Source organism: Pollicipes pollicipes, unplaced genomic scaffold (assembly GCF_011947565.3).
Source record: "Pollicipes pollicipes isolate AB1234 unplaced genomic scaffold, Ppol_2.1 Scaffold_2555;HRSCAF=2994_pilon_pilon_pilon, whole genome shotgun sequence".
Lineage (NCBI taxonomy): Eukaryota > Metazoa > Arthropoda > Thecostraca > Pollicipedomorpha > Pollicipedidae > Pollicipes > Pollicipes pollicipes.
Window position 1 is genome coordinate 2,673,122 of NW_023596136.1, and position 19,880 is coordinate 2,693,001.

Sequence of the window (19,880 nt, forward strand, 5' to 3'; positions counted from 1 at the left end):
TTCATATAAACATCATTGTTTATCGACAGTGTTCGTCTCGGCCCCATTGCTCATTTTGCAACATAGATGTGGTTTTCGAGCCATTCCGTTTGTGCCGGACAGCACCTCATCGTTTCGATGACCTCTTGAGTCGTCTTGAGGACAGAAGTCTACAGCGTGGGTTAAAAATGCGCCTCACAAAAAGTGAGAATGTGCAAGAAACTATCCAAGTTGGAATCGATTTGGCGCTCGCAATCCTAGACATTTATGACGCGGTAAGTGCGAAATCGGGTAGTACTCGCCGGTCCGTGACGTGTAAATAGAAAATCACTCGTGGGCTGGGCCCTTTTGCTGGTATTTATAAACGTCCCCAAGAGAAACCCGGCATGGATTGGACGATTCAGTTAATAGTAAACATTATACTATCCTTTGGGGGATTTTTAGCAACATTGAGGGCAATACCAGGGATGGGACATCTATTCATTAGGGCCAACCTTTGCGGCGTAGATATGAGCAAAAGACAGAGCAAGAAAATGTGAGTTGCAGTGGGTATAGTAATTGAGGGTGTTTGCCACACTTGCCTGTAGTGGCTGGTACATTAACTCCAAATTTCTTGAAGTATGCCCTGAATGCATGTTCTGTTTGTAATATCATATTGTCAAACTAGTTTTCAACATGCTTCAGTGATGTGCATACTTGATTTATATATTACTTTTGCTGTAAATGTTTGCCTATATCAGGGTCTGTGTGGGCATGTTGCAATGAGCAGGTCATTCTGATGTGTACCTAGGAGCTCAAATACAGGTTGATTAAATATGTGTGGGTAATCAGACTACCATGTTTTGAGGTTGAGATACATTTATGTAGCTAACTGTAAGTTGTTATCAGCTAATTATTCATGCTGTTTGCCCTTTTCCAGCCCAGAGGCAATGGGAATAGTCTGTGGCTGCATCTACTTAATAACCATCTTCATCTTTATACCCATCCCTTTTGGAACCTACATTGTCTTCAGTCAAGAAGGTTTTCCACATGAGAAGGTTTGAACTTTTTGTTGTCATATGAAATACAGGTGATTTGTCTTGCAAAGTAGGGGCATTTACTTCTGTTAGTCTAAACTCTGCACCACAGTGGTGAAGACAAGCTAGCATATTTTCTCATCTGTTTTTCTTCCTGTTTCCATGTATCTGTGATAAGTTGTCGGCAGGACTATTCTTATTTCTGAATATTCTGTATTCTGTGTTCATTTGAGCTGTTTTTTAGAGTCCATCATATAATGTTGGAGTGTTCCTTCATTATCTGGTATTAGCTATAAGTTTCCATGTTCTTTCATGCACCTGTGTACATTATACTTTGTGTGGGTTTTTTATCACCAATGTTCTTTTTAAATATCTGTATATTCATGTGTATGTCATGCATCATTGTCTACAGTCTAACCTGCAGGGCATGGGCTCAGCCACTAATGGTACTGGCTGCAGTGCCTCTATCCTCGCTGCCTCTGCAGGTGCAGTAAGTTCTTGTCTGGTTTTCTCAAGGCTGATAATGATTCACACCTCTGTACCATTTACGTAGCATAAGGCTAAAAGGCTTTCTGCACATATAGAACCTAAAATAAGCTTGCTTTGTATCTGCAGCTAACAAAGCATGAGTGACCCATGCACCCAGGTGAAGGAATTGCTTCGAACACAAATGTGCGATGAATGACATCTCTGTCACAAAACATTAACATTCTTTAACCCTAGAAAATAACATTCTCACCAGGCTCTGTTGATGGGATTGGGCCCTCTTAACAAGTGTTAAGACATCTTATGGAGCAAAGAAAATGCATTTTTGTTAAGTATCCTGCCAGTACAAACAGGAATCTCTTTTTTGCAGAACCCTCACCCTGACGTGGGGGGGGGGGGGGGGCTAAGGGATCCGATGCGAGACCCTCTCCCCCATAAGGTTTTTGAGGATACCTCTTTGGCATCTTGTGTGGTCACGTCCAAATTTTTGGTAGCCTCTTAGGCAAACATTGCACATGTGATACAAAAGGTATCCAGTCTTTCTGATTCCTGAGAGGTGATGATCTTTTAGGAACACGGCACGATAATCTTGGGCCGGCGCAGGACGGTGTGTGGCAACCTGTTGCGGACGGAACACGGCGGGCCAACACGGTTACATTAGCAGAACCCAACATCATAAACACGCTCAAAACGTACCTAACGTGCATACCATGTCACTCAGAATTAAGCAGGTAATACATACATAAGTTGTTCTGTGCATTAGCGAGGAACATGATCCACATAGATAAGACAGTAGTATTGGCCTTTTTCTTCAGAGAAAAACCAGGAGAATGGAGATATAGTTGGGTTGATATTTCAGGCAACATGCCTTTATCGAAACGATAGCAAACTTGAATTCACTTCTGGTATCACTGTGAATTTACTTCTGAAGTCAGCTTTGCTATAGTTTCGATGAATGCATGTCACCGAAATATCAACCCAACTACATCTCCATTCTCCTGGTTTTTCTCTGGGCAATGAGGCTAATCTGTCTTATCTAAGCAATACAGCCATTTAACTTTCATGCTGCTAGGGGTGTGTGGCTTCGTAGATATAAGCATGCACCCTCGAAAAAGTTTGTCTTTCAGGGGAATGTGATCTGTGATATGTTTTAGTAGGTCAAGTATTGAACTAGCGATATGAAAGGTATTACCAATCGTGAGATCTCATTGACACCAGTCCACAATACTTTACGCACGGCTGTCTTCATTTGGAAATGGGGGGGGGGGGGCATTGACCCCCACCCCATATCAAACGGCATTAGCTGCGCTTTTCATATCATCGGCGTCATGAGCTGTTGATGTAAAGGAAGAATGACAGCATAAATGATCTGCCAAAAACAAGACACCATATGATTTAGGAGGTGCTACACAAAGTTGCGCACAGTTAACTCAGCTGTTGTTTTGGGCCCAATCCATGCAGGTGAGCAATCTTGCCCTGCCATTAAATGTGTGCATGCCCTTCATTGCTCTTGTCTTGCATTCCTCTACTGTAACATGCGGCCCTGCTTGGTTACTGGCTCACTAACAATACAGTATACAGCCACCACACCTCTGTCACAGTATATTCAGCCACTGTGCAGTTGTCAGTTGCCACAGTATATGCAGCAGATGTCTGACTGTCCCAGTTTGTGGAGCTGCTGGCTGCGCTGCTGTCCATCTGCTGTATGCTGCTCCTTGGGTTCGCCGATGACGTGCTGGAGCTCAAGTGGCGCCACAAGCTGCTGCTGCCCACCGTGGCCTCACTGCCACTGCTCATGGTCTACTTTGTCACCTTCAACTTGACCATCATCATCGTGCCCAAGCCGCTGCGCTGGCTCCTCGGCTTCAGCCTGAATCTCGGTGAGAGCGGCAGGCAGATGGACGAGAAATTAGGTGCCATTGGGCAGAACAGAACTCCACGCCGTAATGATTGTTGGTCGAGGAATAGCTGATGTCAGGGGAGGCGGATGGCATTAGTGGGTTGGTATAATCGCGATGCCACTGGTTGTGGAATACGCGGATCGTAATGTGATCTGATATCAACGGGCGTTTAGGGATATTGCAGCAACACAAATCAGTCACAAACCACAAGACAGGCAATGATTCAGCCAGAGTCATCACTATTTATTGTGCATCTTTGTCGCCTGTCTTTGTTTTAGTTTATATGATTGTTATTTATGGGAGGCAAGAATTTGTATTAAATTGTTTGCATTAGCCTTAGCCCGACTGCGTTACGTGGTACGCGCGCTTTTTTGGCAACCTGCCAACCTGTGCTGGGTGCCTCTGCGTACCGTCAAACAGCGCGCCGCATCAAACAGCTGTAAACTGCTGCGACCCGCGCCTCCCTCCCCGCCCAGGGCCTCTGTACTACGTGTACATGGGCATGTTGGCCGTGTTCTGCACGAACGCTATCAACATCCTGGCGGGCGTCAACGGCCTGGAGGTGGGGCAGTCAGTGGTGATCGGCCTATCGCTGATGCTGCATAACCTGCTGGAGCTGGGCGGCCCGCTGCGCGACACCCACCTCTTCTCGCTGTACCTGCTGCTGCCCTTCCTCGGCGTCAGCCTCGCGCTGCTCTACCACAACTGGTCAGTCGCGGCGCCGCTGACGCGCACACAAATACGAGACGGTGTGCCTTTGTGAAACTAAAAACCTACTATACTTGTGTTACCAGAATCAGTATCATTTGAAACAGGCAGAGATTCGTCAGAGTAAGCCACGCTCTTTTTTTGGTCATGAATATATCAGTGACTTTTTCGTGCGTGTGTAATCACCTCAGATGATAAAATATACAACTACTGAACACAGATCACGCAGTTGTCACCTGTTCGGTTTTGGCCCGACAGCCTTCACACGCACGGCACCGCTGGCGACCGTACGGCCGCCCTGAACTGCCGCCGGCAGCTAACGCCCGTCGCGCCCGCCAGGTACCCGTCCAGGGCGTTCGTCGGCGACACCTACTGCTACTTCGCCGGCATGACGTTCGCCGTCATCGGCATCCTCGGCCACTTCAGCAAGACGATGCTGCTGTTCTTCCTGCCGCAGATTGCCAACTTTCTGTACTCGGTGCCGCAGCTGTTTCACCTGGTGCCCTGCCCGCGACACCGGTTGCCCAAGTGAGCCCGGCGCCTGCTCGACGCGCCTCGGGTACGAGGCAGGGCAGGGCAGGGCAGGGCAGGAGTCGCCCGACGGCCGGAGCTAAATCACAAATGCTTGGCTCTTGATTTGTCACGCTTGCATCTGTCGGTTCCGCGCTCACACTTTTTTCTCGGGCGTCATCTCGTAATTGTTGTTCTATGAACATGTAATGGCTATCATAACCAGACTGACTCCATGCAGTTGTGAACTACATGCATCTTCCTCTGGAATGCCATGACATAGGATTCACAACGTGATTGGGTACTGCCAATGATTGTCCTGTTTTCCCTGCGGCAATCCCTTCATTTCAAGCATTTGGGGCGATTTCCGTTGACAGAAAGGACAGGTCGCTCAGGAACAACGATTGCACGTCATGCGTGGACTTGACGCCCACCGTCGACGTAGCCGCCCTCCACATGTCTGCCTCCTTCAGTCCACCATTACCGCACTGGGAGACCCGGTGCGAAAGCCGACTGTGGCACGCTCTCTCCCGTCGTCAGGTACGACTGTGAGACGGACCTGCTGCACATGTCCAGCACCAGCTTCCAGCTGGAGGCGCTGCCGTGGCCGGGCCGGCTCTTCCTGCGGGTGTGCAGCACGCTGGGCCTGGTGCGCCTGGCCACCTCTGAGGGCGAAGGCGGCATCACCACCTGCAACAACCTCACCATCATCAACCTGCTGCTCAAGTTCAGCGGGCCCATGCATGAGCGCAGCGTCACCATCGCGCTGCTGGCCTTCCAGGTGGGCTCCAGGCGCCGTCTCGCGCTGATGGGACGTCGCCGTGCTGCCGGCACCGAGCGCCGCCTCGAAACGACGTCAGCTTCGTCTGCCCCTCGTCTGCCGTCCCGCGCGACGCTGTGACCTTTGACGAGGTCGGTTGACCGCACTGCTCAGCTGTGTGGACTTAGTCATGCGGCGGCGGCTCTTCACCCTGCACTTGTGACACCCCTGGCCAGCCCGTGGCCCGCGAATGCCCCTGTCCCAGACGCCCGCTCCGTCTGACGCGCTCTGTTCGGCAGGTGCTCTGCAGCGGTGTGGCGTTCGTCGTGCGCTACCCACTGGCCAGTCTCTTCTACGACGTGTGATGTCACCGCGCTCCGAGCCATGACGTCATCGGGTGACGTCACGCGGGCGAGTGCTGCGGTGGACATGGCCTCGTGGCAGTGGCGGGCGGTCCGACGGCAGGGAGTGCCAGTCAGCAGGGTCGGCTGCAGGACACGTGATAGGGCGCGTGGGTGAGCCAAACCCGCCCGGTCCCGCAGCCGCCGGCTCCTCGCGTGATGAACGACACTGCTGTGGGGGCAAAATCGTGGGGTACACCAGGCAGCACTTAAATCATTAATCATGTGGGCATCTGTGAAATACTCGTAGTTCCTGGCAATGGGCTTGGGTGGGAGTGTGTACGCAGAGATCAAGGGAGCGTGCACAGTCAGTCTGGTTGTGGAGGTAAATTGCTGTTTTTGAAGGGGGTCTGTTCTGAGTGCAGTCATGGTACCCAATTTATCGTGATCATCTTTTCCTGGTATTCGTAAGCAGTGGGTGCGTCTGTAGGATTGCGTGGCTCAATGTGTGGCGCTGTTCTATGGATGTTAAAAAACTATGTAATTTTCGCAGTGTGTTGGCGTCCTTTCCACCATTTCCTGATGCATGCCACCACCTGGCTTTCACCTCAAATCTGCATGTAAATGTTCAAAGGAAGGGCTGCTGGTACTTGGGACGGTTTCAGATGGTTGTTGGTGATTCGCTGGTGGATTATGTCAAAGATGGGTGAAGTGACTGGCAGGGTAAGTGACCGGCTGTTGCCAACACGGTTCACTGATCGTGTTATGTTTTGTTACTGCGCTGGATTGTTTTATGACTTGTTGACAAATTATGAATGCTTCTTTCGTGATTGTCAGCCTGCGAGAGGCTTAAGCTCATAATTTGGGGCTCTAAAAACAATTGCCATGTAGGTGTTTATGCTGTCTGCTATTAGCACGAGTTTGCATGCTCCCCACCCGTCATTTATTCCTAAGCCCTCCCACCGAAATACACGTTTTTTGACATAATGTTTTGTCTTCACAACATACAGTTTAAGCACCGACGAAGCATAGCCGATGTGAGCTGTTGTGGCGCCCGCTCCGCATAATGTCCGAACGTCATGCCCCATGGTGCCCGAACGTGATGTCTCATGATGTCCCAACACCATGTCTAATGACGTCTGAACATGCTCTATAATGTCCGAACATGGTGTCCCATTATGTCCGAACGTGACGTCTCATGATGCCAGAACATGATGCCTATCCGAGCATGTCTCATGATGTCCGATGTCCGGCATGTGGAGACTGCCAAAATAGTGGGGCGATCTGGATGTTGTGTTGTTCACTTAGCTGCGTGTTTTCGCAGACGTTATGCTAATGTTATCTTGTCAGCCATGGAGAAAAGGGCATTTGCCTATCGTCTCGATAGTAGGGAAAAAAGGGGGCCGAAGCTCTTCCTCCTATGTTGGAGGGCTGAAGCCCCCCGACCTGGCGTGGCGTGTAACCCCCCCCCCCCCCCCGCTCTAATTTTAGAATAAAGTACATGCAGTTCGGGAGGAACTCGTTTGTGGGCAAATTTCGGGATTGCGTACCCTCTCATTGCTCTCCATCAACTCACGTTGCGAAACCACGCCTCTGGTCGTAGAACGCGGGACTGTCCGCGCATTCATTGGGGGGGGGGGGGGGGGGGGCTACTGTAATATAGTCCTTGATAACAAGAGCAATAGTTTGATTGTCCTATTTTGCGTGTGTGTTACATTTATGGCGCAAAATCGGGGAAGGCAGCAGGGATCTCTTTGGTGGGATTTCGTCACCTCATGTGTAATAGGGAAGCCGGGTGGGGGAGTGAGGAAAGTGCAGAACAAGATAGACGATAAGCGTCAATTTATTCAGGAGAGACGGTACCTGTTATATCTCAAGTGAGAAAAAATTACTTGAATACTTTCGCACTTAAGTTGTGTGTCCTAATGGCTCAGGGGGTCGAGTGTCTGCCTTCCGATCCACCCATCCGAGGTGGGGTGGGTTCGAGTCCCATTAGGTGCTCTCTATCCCTCGCTAGGTATGGATCACGGCCGGTGGTAGCGGCCACCCTGAAGGGAAGGGGACCCCAGAGGGCAGGATGAACCATACCAAGTATCGTGGCATCTCTATTGTTGCTGAACTCAGCTGTTGACCTGGAATTATGCGACCAGATGGTAGAGATCAGTGTGTACACAAGTAATGCTTAGCTATCTTTATATCTCACAAACTTACTCATTCAAAATGGCTGGATTGCATCATAAAAATGTAGAATGGTATCTTGTTGGATGACCGGCACTTGGACTTCCCCTGTAGTTTTCCATTCTAAATTTGCTGTGAATTTAACATTTGTTTCAGCTGTGAAGGTGTGTTGCAGGTGCTTATACTTTGTATGTAATTTCTGTGGGTGGGAGACTGTCAGGAACCCACAATCCATTCTGTAGAAGTTCATCTGCCATGTTGGATGAATGTGCCATGGCTGCACCAACTTTTGCTCTCTTGCACACCAAAGTCAGTTTTGCCAAATTTTGCATGAGTTCCAAATTTTTCATAACAGTGGTTTGGAAGAAGTTACTGCTACCACTCAAGTTACTGCTGCAATGCCAATATTTCTCAAACCACAAGGTCCCTGCACCATAATTGGCATGGACTGCTAAATTTAAAAAGCTGAGATTTATAATGCATATCAGCTAAAATGGTTGTGATTTTTGTCAAATCAAGCATTTTTGATATGACATGTATTTACTGGGCATTGTCAGTGTAGGCTGTGCACTTGCTTAAATGGGCTGAATAGGCTGCATCAAGCATGCAAAACATCAGAGGTATAATTTTGCAATACAGTGTGGGCTGAGCAAGGATATGTTGCCAATCCTACTATCAAGAGACACAAACCATGAGCTCCTTGCCAGGTTTGGCACACTGCCCTCCCAAAGTCCAGGGCTGGAGCCACCCCTTTCAAGCTGAGTAATTAAGTACACCATTGTGAATCATGCAATGTAAATACTGTTACATATGCCACAAATGCATATTTGCTTGAATAGTACACACAAAATGTGTCTAAGGTAAGTCATTAAGCATACCTTTTTGATGTTTATTGTCTGACTACTTTTCTGCTAAGTTTGTTTAGATAAGCTTGTAAATGCATATTATAGTTAATCAAGTGAAGTTTGCAAAATATATTGAGAAACACATGTTTGGGGTCATGTGGAAATTTTATGCTGTTTGCCTTTTCCTTTATCAACTCTTTCTGTTCAGATTTATCCCTATGACATTTTGTCCCTACTGACTTTTCCTCCCTTAACCTCTTTGCTATTCAGTTCTGCTCACTGTCACCTTTTTGTTTCCCCAATTTTTTTGTCTGCTTCTTCCCATTTCTTTCTTTTTCCCCTGGGCATTTTATTCTGACAATGGCAGGTACAGATTGACACACACCAGCAACTTTTGGATTATCTGCTTATCATCTGCTATAATTGCTGTGGCAGCTCTGATACTGACCCCTTATGGCACAAGATCTTTTTGAACACAAAAATACATGGAAACATTGGCAAATTTAAGGATAATGGGGATTTTAGTGATATTGTGGTGATGACATGGTGATATTGCATAGTGTTCTTTTGACCCCTCCATTCAGTAAGAAAAGATGACCTGCATTGCTGGGGTCAGAAGCTGTTTAAAATGAAATGTGATGTGTGTTCTTTCCAATATATCACAGATAGCGCAGATAGCTGTCTGTGATGGCTATAATTGACCTGCCATAGCATCAGGTGATGGCCAGAGTCCCAGGGGTCACTTCAGGAACTGGTGTTCGTGATTTCCATCATGCCTACTCTGCTTTCAGCGCCAAAGATCAGTGATATTTGCTCACTGTTGAGCGGTCTGTTTGGTTGAATCACCCAGTAAAGTAAACAAATGCTAGGTATCTCAATGTGGCAAAAATGACCCATCCATTTTTAACCGATCCACAGTAGCCTAGCTGTGAGGGATACTTCGACCGCACTTTGCGAACACTCTTTGCAGACCAGGATTCGATCCGACTAAGTGCGTGGATGGGCGAGTCCGAAGCGCGCGAGACGTGTGAACCAATTTTTGAGATTGACACCAATTTCCCGCGCCGGTGTGCTCAGTCCCCCCCCCCCCCCCCCCCCCCTCCACACCAATCGAGGCCAATGCGGGCAAGTGAGCCGACCGGCGCGGGCCCAGCTCCCGGGGCGGGTGGCGGGCGCTCTGCCGTGCGCCCAGCCCGGCGCCTGACCGATAGCCCCGGCGCCAGACTGCTGCGTCACGGTTAGCGAGCGTCGCGCGCCGCTCCGTCGCCGCGGACAGCCCGAGCGGCAGCGCCTCCTCCCCGCGCGCTCCCCGCGTCCCCTGGCGGCTGTGTGTGGACCGGTGCTGCTGCCGCTCCTGAGCCTGTGCCGTTGGACCGCACCTGAACCTGTGTCGTGTGGACCGCACCCGGCAGTGATGCAGTCGTCCAGGTGAGGGGCGTTCATGGCTGTTGCGGTATCCGGGGGTGTGCTGGATGGTGCGCTCTTGTGGTGTGGCGGAAGAAACAGCCGCGCACAGACGCGCGCCGGTAACGTAGAGTGGAGGTGCCTGACGCCGAGTTGGCTGCTGATAGCATCCCGTGCCAGCCCATCGAGTGAACGCAGGCTCACAAGACCCATAGGGCCTGTGCTAGTCAGAGAATTTGCTCACGGGGAGGCCGAGTTGGAATGTCAAAAAGTTTTGCCGGTGATCGGTATATTCGTTGACTGGGATGGTTACGGGCAACGACGTCTGGATGTAATATTGGCTAACGTTGTAGACCTGTAAGTGACAAGATAAACCCAGGTATACAGCGGGGCGCACGAGCGCAATGAGTGTTGTCGAACTGGACGCGTTGTTTTGGTCATCATTCAGTTGCATGCCGCTCTTGAAGCGATGTCACAAACAGCACACTTTTCATGGAGATCTACGATAAACAAGCACGCTTGAGACGCATAGTCGGGAGAAAAATCAAATCAGCGGTAAGCCGTTCTGTGCGTCTGTTGATACGATAACGGATAACAGACAGATAACGGATAACAGACAGGTCGGAACACATGCCAGAATCAGCATTCTCCATTATGCACAGGGTCCCAAGGGCCAGATTAATGCAACCAAGCATGTTTGGCGTCCCATCCCAGTGGGTTTGTCAAAGCGTTGAAAAGTCAGCCTCTCATTCATATAGGAAGTTGCGGAACGGTGATATTGCAATGTTTCAGGAAAACCCAGCTGGGTGAAACGGATTGCATGCCAATGACCGACAGTGTACGCTGCACAGTTTTCAAAGAATTGCCCGTATTGTCGCTGAAAACTGCATGAACCTGCAATAAATGGTTGCTAAGACATTCGCTTCCAGAAAGTGGGACGATCAAGCTGCGCTGGGCCGTACAAGACGCTGGTTTTCTCACAGTTTAAGTCAGGGTCGCGCGGCAGACGGCCCCGCTCGTGATTACATTCGTTTCGAACGTACGCCTGCATAGAGACGGCTAACGCGAATGAAAGGCTCGAGGTCGCTTCAACTACGGTCACGCTTGCTCCTAGCCCTGGGGCTAGGCAGGCGTCTCATTCGATAGTCCTGCACCGATACTTCTGGTTCCAGGAAGTTCATTTTTCTGAGCTTGGTCAGTATGCAAAGACCAGACTTCATCCCCAATTGGGTCAGCTTGACCATGGCGGCTACGCATGGGTGGGCTGAAGCCGTGGACGGACCAGATCGTATGTTGGCTTTGAATGTGACGGTCGGGCGTTCGTGGTTCTCAACTTGTTTTCGCACTCGACTGTGCGCCGTCGCTACCATGGTTGTCCCGCTGCAGAATCTGCCAGGCCAGTTCAGATGCCTCTCGTGCTTGGACTCAGAGTCCAGTCGGTACTGGTGACACGGCATGGTGTTCTAACGCCGGATTAGCCTTTTTAGTATATTTTTGGTCCCTTGTGAGTGTAATTTTTGACAATCACACCCTGAAGTTAAGCCTGAGATCATGGACGACTTCAAAGGCCTGATAACTCTGCGTGGAAATGGGTCGTCCTTCATGTCCGGGCCGGTCCGGGACGTCCTAATCTACTGCACCTGGTCGCCAAGGCACTCCTTGGCGGCCATGGGTCCGTCACCGTTTCGGATACCCTTCCATTGCCGACCGACCCAGTCTCATTCAGACCATTTCATTTGTGTCAGGGCTTACTGGGCATCTATTTGCCGACTTTGGTGGCTGTATTCTGACGGCTGCCTCCTCCAACATACTTCCTTCCTTCCGTCATCCTTCCGGCTGTCTGCAACACAGACGGTTACAGCGGCATTTTCGCGCTTTGCTCGCTTTGCCGGGATCCTCGAACCATTCGGTCAGAAGTCTGGCTGGCGTGCGGGGCTGGGTGGTATAACAGTCAGAAGCAAAACGTCACTCGGACGTATTACATTTGTTGTCGTCCCTGCACATTTTGCGTCGTGGGCCTCTGGAACATGCTGTGGAAATCTATCCAAGCCAGTCAATTTCATGCAGTGACCGGGCAAAGGCCGCGCTGTGAGCACCGATAAATGCTGACTGCGTGTGTGGGGTATAAGTGCTGATAAAGGGTGACTGTGCAATACTCGAAGCTTGCATCAGCTTGGTGTGCCCCATGGTAATGACCTTGATACCGAAATTCGTGGACTTTCCTTCTAACCGAATACCCAAACTGGTACTGGCAAGACTTGTGCTGCGCAAACGATAACACAAATTAATAACATAAATGAATATTAACGTATTGCGAGATGTAGACGTTTTGCCAGGAAATTCGGTTGATATACTCCCATACTGACGAAAGAAACGTGATTGTGCAATGTGCCGGCAAGCAGAGGATGGACGAAGGCGTACGAAGTTCTCAGTGCCTTTTTGTACAAGTGCTAGGGAGCTAGATGCCGCCTACATGCCTGTATATATACAAGCATGCACACACACACATATATATATATATATATATATATATATATATATATATATATACATATATACCCAGTATACATTGTATGCATGCATGCGTGTACGTATTTACGTGATTATTTATGAATCTAGTAAAACTTCCAAATGTAAGAGCACTCAGAAGTGGCCCGGAAGGAATGCCCCATGTTGACAGACATTAAGCGTGGGCACATTTGATAATCAGTTGTCCCGTTTATTGTCCCGTTTATTCTTGTTTGTCCTGTATTTTCCTTGTGTATTTTCCGAGTTCGTTCTGCGGCTGCGCCACGTTGCCTATGCGCCATAATCGTTGTGCAAACATTGCTCGCTGGGCGCAGGCTGCTGTACGGAATGGTGATGTGGCTTCCTGAGGAAGCTATGCGTAACGAGGACTTTGGGTCCCAAGTGTATCCCGGTGAGATACTCGGCGATTTTTTAATTGGTGCTGTGGGTGAACTAATAAGGTGCTCTTCACGACTTGTTGGTGACAAGACACGACCTTTAAATTTACCCGACTCGCTTAACTGCCATTTGGGGGATGAAGAGCTTTTATCTGCGATGTCCACTCTGGCAGAACATTTTAATGCGGCTTGCAGCCCTTGATCACGCTGGGAGAACGGTTGTGCTCTGCTGATCTCCCAGGCACGTTGGCACCACAGCTTGCTCGCGCGGCGGCGAAACGGGCAGCACACGCGCAACATATACGATCTCTACCTCTGCCGGTCAGAAACGTTTATCCAACCATTACGGCTTACGTGAAAGGAAAGTGACAAAGCTTCTGTGATGATGAGGAAAATAAGAAGCTGAGGGCGATTAAGCCGCGTTTGGTCCCCGGGCATCTAGCTGTCGTGCGGCGAGGCGCGTGTTGTGGCGCCGCTATGGGTTTCAGATGGCGCCACTGCTGACTATGCTGCGACACGTGGCTGGACCTTGTGCTGATGACGCGCCGCTGCCTGCCGCAGGTCCCAGATGGCGCCGCTTCCGCCGGTGGTGCGGGTGATGGCCGCCTCGGTGCGCATCGCAGACAAGGCGGCCGAGATAATCCGGGGCATCCTCAGCGCCGGTGACCTGGGCATCGTCGAGAAAACGGTACGCAGGCGGAGCAGGCGCCGCCCGCCAGGTCCGGGTGCCATGTCCGCGTGTCGCGCATGCCTCGTTACGATGAAGGCTTCATATTGGAGGGGAGAGTCGTTTAAACGGCACTTTAGCATCAGCCGTCGGGTTATATGGGCGGCGAGTGACGGGGTGCGGACCGCCGTACGAGGTGATCGAAGATGGTCACTGTTGGCGATGAGTGGCTGCGTGACCATACGTGACTCAGCCATGGTGAAGAGGCCGTAGGGTGGACACTTGCTACCGACCTCGGCTGACTGACTCGACGTCGCACGCTTTCCATCTCCCGCAGCCTCTGCACGCCCCATCAGCGCGCCACATGCGCTGTCTGCCGTCGCCACTGTGGCTCCAGTCGGCGGGCGCGCGCAGCTCACCACCGTCAGCGCCTGACCGACCCGTCCGCTCCCCGACCGGTAGGGCATCAACGACCTGCAGACGGAGGCGGACCGGTCGGCGCAGCGCTGCATCGTGGCAAACCTGGCGCGCCAGTTCCCCCGTCTGACCGTCATTGGCGAGGAGGAGCCCGATGACCGGCCGGTGCCCGACCACTGGCTGGTGGAGGACGGCGCCGACCCGCGAGCTGAGCGCGTGGACTGCCCCGAACAGCTGGCCGGTGTCACGGAGGAGCAGGTGAGAGCGGTGCCAGGCACCTGGCGAGAGCATGTGAGGGTGGTACCGAGCACGTGCAGTGTCCCGAGCAGCTGGCCGGCGCCACGGAGGAGCGGGCGAGAGGGGTGCCGGGCACCTGGCTGGAGCAGGTGAAGGGGGTACCGAGTACGTGCAGTGTCCCGAGCAGCTGGCCGGCGTCACGGAGGGGCGGGCGAGAGGGGTGCCGGGCACCTGACGGGAGCGGGTGAAGGGGGGGGGGGGGGTACCGAGCACGTGCGATGCCCCGAGCAGCTGGCCGGTGTCACGGAGGAGCAGGTGAGGGGGGTACCGAGCACGTGCGATACCCCGAGCAGCTGGCCGGTGTCACGGAGGAGCAGGTGAGGGGGTACCGATCACGTGCGATACCCCGAGCAGCTGGCGGGTGTCGCGGAGGGGCAGGTGAGGGGGTACCGAGCACGTGCGATACCCCGAGCAGCTGGCCGGTGTCGCGGAGGGGCAGGTGAGGGGGTACCGAGCACGTGCGATACCCCGAGCAGCGGGCCGGTGTCGCGGAGGAGCAGGTGAGAGTTGTTTGACCGGGGCGCTTCCATGATAAGTTTGACTTTACCTGGGTTCTTTTGTAGATCCTTGTAACCGGCATTGAATATGAGGATCATGATCATCAAGTGTCGCTTTTTTGTCTCCCTGGTCCCAAATTGCACGTCCTTGTCTGTGGCATTGTTGTTTTACTTTGTGTTCTTTTCCAGATTGTTGTATGGGTGGATCCTCTTGATGGCACCAAGGAGTTCACCCAAGGTAAGTAGAGAAGATGTTTGCAACCAAGCTGGTTGCCTTGGTTAAGAACTTTGCACACCATGTGTGTGACCTTATTATGACCATGATTATTACACTCACTTCCGGGATATAGAAGTGCTCAGTTCGGTGTAGCTGTAGGTGTTACAGTAAGCATAAGATAATGCTCTGTCGGTTTTTGCTATGATGTGCACTTGACGGACTGACGTAAGGTGCTAGAACATATCCAACCGATAGCGCATGACCACTGTTTGTGTTCCAGCTTGTTTGCTTCGAGCATAACGTTGTGTTACAGCATAAAACGGCATCTGTATCGGCCGGCGCCATGCTCATAGTCGACGAGGCGCACATCGCGGCGCGCTCACCCGCTACTCCGCAGAACTGAGCTGCTGTCGGTGCCGACCCAGCCCGCGCACGGCAGCCGCCATCTGCAGCATGTCCGCCGACTGCCGGGCCGTGACCGCTCTCCGCCGACGGCAGGTCTGCTGGACCACGTGACGGTGCTGATCGGGATCGCAGCCGGCGGCCGGCCCGCCGCCGGCGTCATCAACCAGCCGTACTTCAACTACGAGCGGCCCGAGCTGCCGCAGGGGCGCACCATCTTCGGGCTGGCCGGCGGTGCCGTGGCCGGCTTCGAGCCGCGTGCGCCGCCCGCCGGCCAGCGCATCGTCACCACCACGCGCAGCCACAGCACCGGCCTGGTGCAGGCGGCGCTGCAGGCGCTCCAGCCGGACCAGGTGGTGCCGGTCGGCGGCGCCGGCCACAAGGTGGGCGTGCCGGCGGGAGGGGAGGGGGCGTCAGCACGACGTTTGAGTTTGCGCGTTCTGGATGGAGCGGGGCGAGGCAACCGCCAAGCCATGTGGGATTGTTGCCAGAAATAATGCTAAATGTGTGACAACGGTTTGTCAGCTCGGCCTTAGGTTGAGAGGAAGAGTCCGAAGGGCTCGCAGTTTTGTTTCGTTTACAAGCATTGGACGCGTGGGAGGCGGGCCATAGTTTTGCTATCTCCAGATGACGCCCCATCTTCTGCCTGTTCGCTCGCCCTCGTGCCTGTCCCGTACCCCTAACGCCTCTGTGACCGGCCGCACCCGGGCAGGTGCTGCTGCTGCTGGAGGGGCGCGCGCACGCCTACGTGTTCGCCTCGCCCGGCTGCAAGAAGTGGGACACGTGTGCGCCCGAGGCCATCCTGTCGGCGGTCGGCGGCCGCCTGACTGACATGCACGGCGACGAGCTGCGCTACGACGCGGCCGTGCAGCGTCTGAACTCGGCTGGCGTGCTGGCCACGGCGCCGGGCGTGCAGCACGACTGGTACGTGCAGCGCGTGCCGCAGGAGGTGCGCGACAAGCTGCATGCCGTCGCCTGAGCGGCGCGATGCGGCCGGCGCCCTGCGTTAGGAGGGGCGGGGTGACCCGCGGACAGCACGGACCAACGCGGGCTTCGCTGGCCTGCGGCGGTCTGTGTGGGGGCGCAGCGGGCGTGGCGGAGCTGCCGACGGTAACAACATTGTCTGGGTAGTTCGGGGAACCCTGATCAAAACGGCCAGTCTGTGGGAGAGGCTCAGGACGACGCGGCAGTCTCTGGGGAAGCCCGAGGGCGACGCGGCAGTCGACGGAGGAGCTTCGGAGGAAGGGAGCCACCGTGACAGACGTGGACAGCTGTCTATCATCGCCTGTGCCTATTGCACCTCCGTTCTCTCCCTCCGTCCCACCCACCAGTCAGCCGTCGTCCCCCCAGAGGATGCCGTCCGCAAGGCAGGGGTTCTGCGGTCGGAAGGAGCGCCCAACCGCAGACCCGTCCCGGTCCGGGGACGGTCCCGATCCGGGGGTCCGTGGTGCGCCTGCTCGTGGGCGGCGCTGGTTCGTGTTTCGTAACGTGCTGTCCGTATGCAGCCATGTAGCGTAGTTAGTGTTGTTGGAAGAGGAGCGTTGTGGTATCCTGTAGCCCACTGGCGAAGTCACACGGGGACATTGGAGTGGGCAAGTACCGAATTATGTCCGTTGCCGTCGTTAGCAGCGTGCACATCTGGCTCCAGCAGCGGAGGTCTGCACATAAGCTGGTGTGATGGTCAGGTACCCGCGCAAACTGTTCGGGATAATAATCCTGAAAAACGTATGCTGGCGAGCATGAGCAAGGTTTGTGGACGGATGTGTGCACAATCAATGTGCAATCTTGTACTCGTAACCTCCGGCTGCTCTCAACCACCGCAGCGCAGCTACATCGCATTGCATGCATAGAACGTTGGTGTGTTGGCCATCCATGCGCGCTGTTTACACCTACGCGACTATGCCATCAGTGTTTCCTGTTTCGATGGTTCGTTTATGGAGAGTGTAACCCTCAAACCATCAGCGATGGACCGGTGCGGGACGGGGCGCGAGCGTTTGTGGACCCAGGGACCAATCTATAAGCCTTGCTGTTTCGTACGTCTGTCGTGTTCTGTCTGTGATGGTTCAATACATGGTCAATGCATACAATACAGTCGGCGTGTGCACTCAGCTGGTGGGTTGCTATTGCGGGTCTTGTTCTGTGGAGGGTACCGTTCTGCTCTGGGGCTGGTGTTCCTACCCTTAGGGGCGGATCCAGAGGGGGGGGGGAGGCACGGGGCCATCCCCCTTGGGCCCTGAAGGGGTCCGTAGCCGGCCGAAGATAACGCAACTTCTTTGGACGGCTTTGGGCTTCTACGCGACCAAGAACAGTCGCAAGCAAAAGAAAAAGGCCCACTAGCAGACAAAAACACTTGTCTGCTCATTGAAAGGATGGTGACTGATAGTTTTTAATGTCCATTGCGCTGTCCAGAGACCCTGCACTGCTCCGGGGGTCCTATACATCCGCTTGCAGGGTAAATCCGATCGCTAAGGAGTCTTCCACGTTGCCTTTGATTTCTGTACAGTTGGTTGGCGGGCTTCGCGCTGTCATTGGGGTCGTTCCCTTATCCCCTGTGTCGGGGCCGAACCTTTGTGCTGGCATGTAAGGACACTTGTCGATCAGGGGTCTTCCATGGATTTTTCGCATTCGCCAAAAGGTTCTGCACGCCATAGCCGGTACCCCTTAAGGGGCTGAAGGGCTGGCCGAGATTACATTAACGGCCTCAGGCCGGCAGCCCGTCCCCCAAATGCTACTCAGAGGGGTCAGTAACTGATGGGGGAAGTTGACTTGAACATCCTATCATAGGCTGAGCTAGGCCCCCTGCTTCACTCCGCAGTGAGCTGATCGCGGACGTCATCCCAGACCTTGCTAACGGTAGGGTGCACGGTAGCCGCTAGCCCGCGATGTGAAGTTGAGCGGCGAGATCTAATACAGTTTGGTGTCGCGTGAACTGCATGGCTGTAAGCACAGCTTTCAGAAAACGCGTGGGGGACCTCGTTTGTTACCTTAGTTGGATGAAGGTATCACATCCGGTAATGTGCAGCATCGCGGTGCAAATGAGCACTGTCCGGTGATACGCTTGATTCGCGACCTTACATTGAATGCAGGTGGTTGTATCAGTTTACTGGCCGACATCAATTTGTCACGATGAGCGCTTCCATTTCATTATGGTGTGTCTTGCAGCCGTTCGTGTCTGATGGAACGCGATTGAATTTTCTGTGGTACTACGGCGATCGAGCATCCTAAGGGCCCCCTTGCGCGCAGACGGCGTCCCGACCCTGCTGTGTCCACCATGTGACAGGAGGCCGGCGGGGGTTACCTAACGTTCCGAAAATGCCGTGTCCACCATGCACAGGAGGCCGGCGGGGGCTGCCTAATGTTGTGACACTGTTGTGTCCACCATGGACCAGGAGGCCGGCAAAGGTTACCTGACGTTCGTTGAACAGACATTTCCGCAGACCGCAAAGTTAAAGAAGTTACCCCCCCCCCCCCCTCCCGTCCCCACCGATGGGGCCGACCCACGGGTTCCGCTGAAAGGAAATGCTCAGTCCGCGATGGAAACTCGCCAACCACCACGGACTGACATGTAAACCACCGACCATCTCGAATGGTTGAGAAGCTGTGAGCTTTGGATGCTCAGGTCGATTGACGATGCAAGTCCAGGTGGAAGAGTAAAGCGAGAGAGTCCTCGCGCTTAAAACACACAATGCCTCTTCGAGTATGAAGGCTTCAAAGCGCTTCCGGTCGAGTTAAAAATAACAAATTCCGATACATAAGTTGTTCAGTGCATTAGCGAGGAACATTATGCGCATATATAAGGCAGTAGTACTAGCATTATTCCTTAGAGGAAAACCAGGAGAATGGAGATATAGTTGGGTTGATATTTCAAGAACATGCTAGTTGTTATCGAAATTTTACATATTTTATTTCCATTTATTTCTATTGATTTATTTCTATTTATTTATGTATTTATTTATTGATATATTTCTATTTATTTATCGAAACAATAGTTTCTGCTACTGTTTCGATAAGGACACGTCGCTGAAATATCAACCCAACTACATCTCCGTTCTCTTTTTTCTCCAAGGAATATAATACTACTGTTTTATTTATTATTGCCAATGCAGTCGAATACCTAGGGGTGACGCTGCAGCCCAACGTTAGCAACCTGGTGGACTTCATGTGCTGTGGTAAAGGTTAGAAACCGAAGCAGTGTGTCAATATTTGGAATGTAAGAAATCTCAAACCTCACGAAAAGGTTTCCCTTGTCAAATCTGAAGCACTATCGCAACTCATATGCACCATGTCCATCCCATAAAAACCCAAAAGACTCCCAGCTGTATGAAATACACGCACTGATTTTTAAGTTT

The 19,880-nt window shown here is 52.4% G+C and overlaps 2 protein-coding genes across 5 annotated transcripts; both read left to right on the top strand.

Moving 5' to 3' along the window:
- The first annotated feature begins 300 nt into the window (after positions 1-300).
- Positions 301-6,852, top strand: Alg7 (Alg7 dolichyl-phosphate N-acetylglucosaminephosphotransferase). Of its 3 annotated transcripts, XM_037229179.1 has the most exons (8): positions 301-514; positions 899-1,016; positions 1,420-1,485; positions 3,148-3,361; positions 3,859-4,090; positions 4,430-4,618; positions 5,141-5,381; positions 5,660-6,851. In XM_037229179.1, exons 1-8 carry the CDS (start codon positions 366-368, stop codon positions 5,723-5,725), a joined length of 1,275 nt encoding a protein of 424 aa, XP_037085074.1. In that variant the 5' UTR covers positions 301-365; the 3' UTR covers positions 5,726-6,851. The 3 variants fall into 3 exon arrangements, with proteins under 3 accessions (XP_037085074.1, XP_037085083.1, XP_037085089.1); XM_037229188.1 differs by lacking the exon at positions 1,420-1,485 and having other exon boundaries at positions 5,660-6,849; XM_037229194.1 differs by lacking the exon at positions 301-514 and having other exon boundaries at positions 905-1,485; positions 5,660-6,852.
- A 598-nt stretch (positions 6,853-7,450) lies between these two features.
- Positions 7,451-17,614, top strand: LOC119112075 (3'(2'),5'-bisphosphate nucleotidase 1). Of its 2 annotated transcripts, none has more exons than XM_037236072.1 (6): positions 7,451-7,578; positions 13,596-13,722; positions 14,164-14,376; positions 15,102-15,150; positions 15,628-15,914; positions 16,244-17,614. In XM_037236072.1, the coding sequence occupies exons 2-6, from the start codon at positions 13,603-13,605 to the stop codon at positions 16,508-16,510; spliced, it is 936 nt and encodes a 311-aa protein (XP_037091967.1). In that variant the 5' UTR covers positions 7,451-7,578; positions 13,596-13,602; the 3' UTR covers positions 16,511-17,614. The 2 variants fall into 2 exon arrangements, with proteins under 2 accessions (XP_037091967.1, XP_037091959.1); XM_037236064.1 differs by lacking the exon at positions 7,451-7,578 and adding an exon at positions 10,007-10,152.
- The last annotated feature ends 2,266 nt before the right edge of the window (positions 17,615-19,880 follow it).

Coding starts and splice junctions, on each gene's coding strand:
- Alg7 (XM_037229179.1), top strand. CDS start 366: ATGGATTGGACGATTCAGTTAATAGTAAACATTATACTATCCTTTGGG. Junction 1,486..3,147: donor TCGCTGCCTCTGCAGGTGCA/GTAAGTTCTTGT, acceptor TGACTGTCCCAG/TTTGTGGAGCTGCTGGCTGC. Junction 4,091..4,429: donor GCGCTGCTCTACCACAACTG/GTCAGTCGCGGC, acceptor CGCGCCCGCCAG/GTACCCGTCCAGGGCGTTCG.
- LOC119112075 (XM_037236064.1), top strand. Junction 13,723..14,163: donor TGGGCATCGTCGAGAAAACG/GTACGCAGGCGG, acceptor CCCGACCGGTAG/GGCATCAACGACCTGCAGAC. Junction 14,377..15,101: donor CCGGTGTCACGGAGGAGCAG/GTGAGAGCGGTG, acceptor GTTCTTTTCCAG/ATTGTTGTATGGGTGGATCC.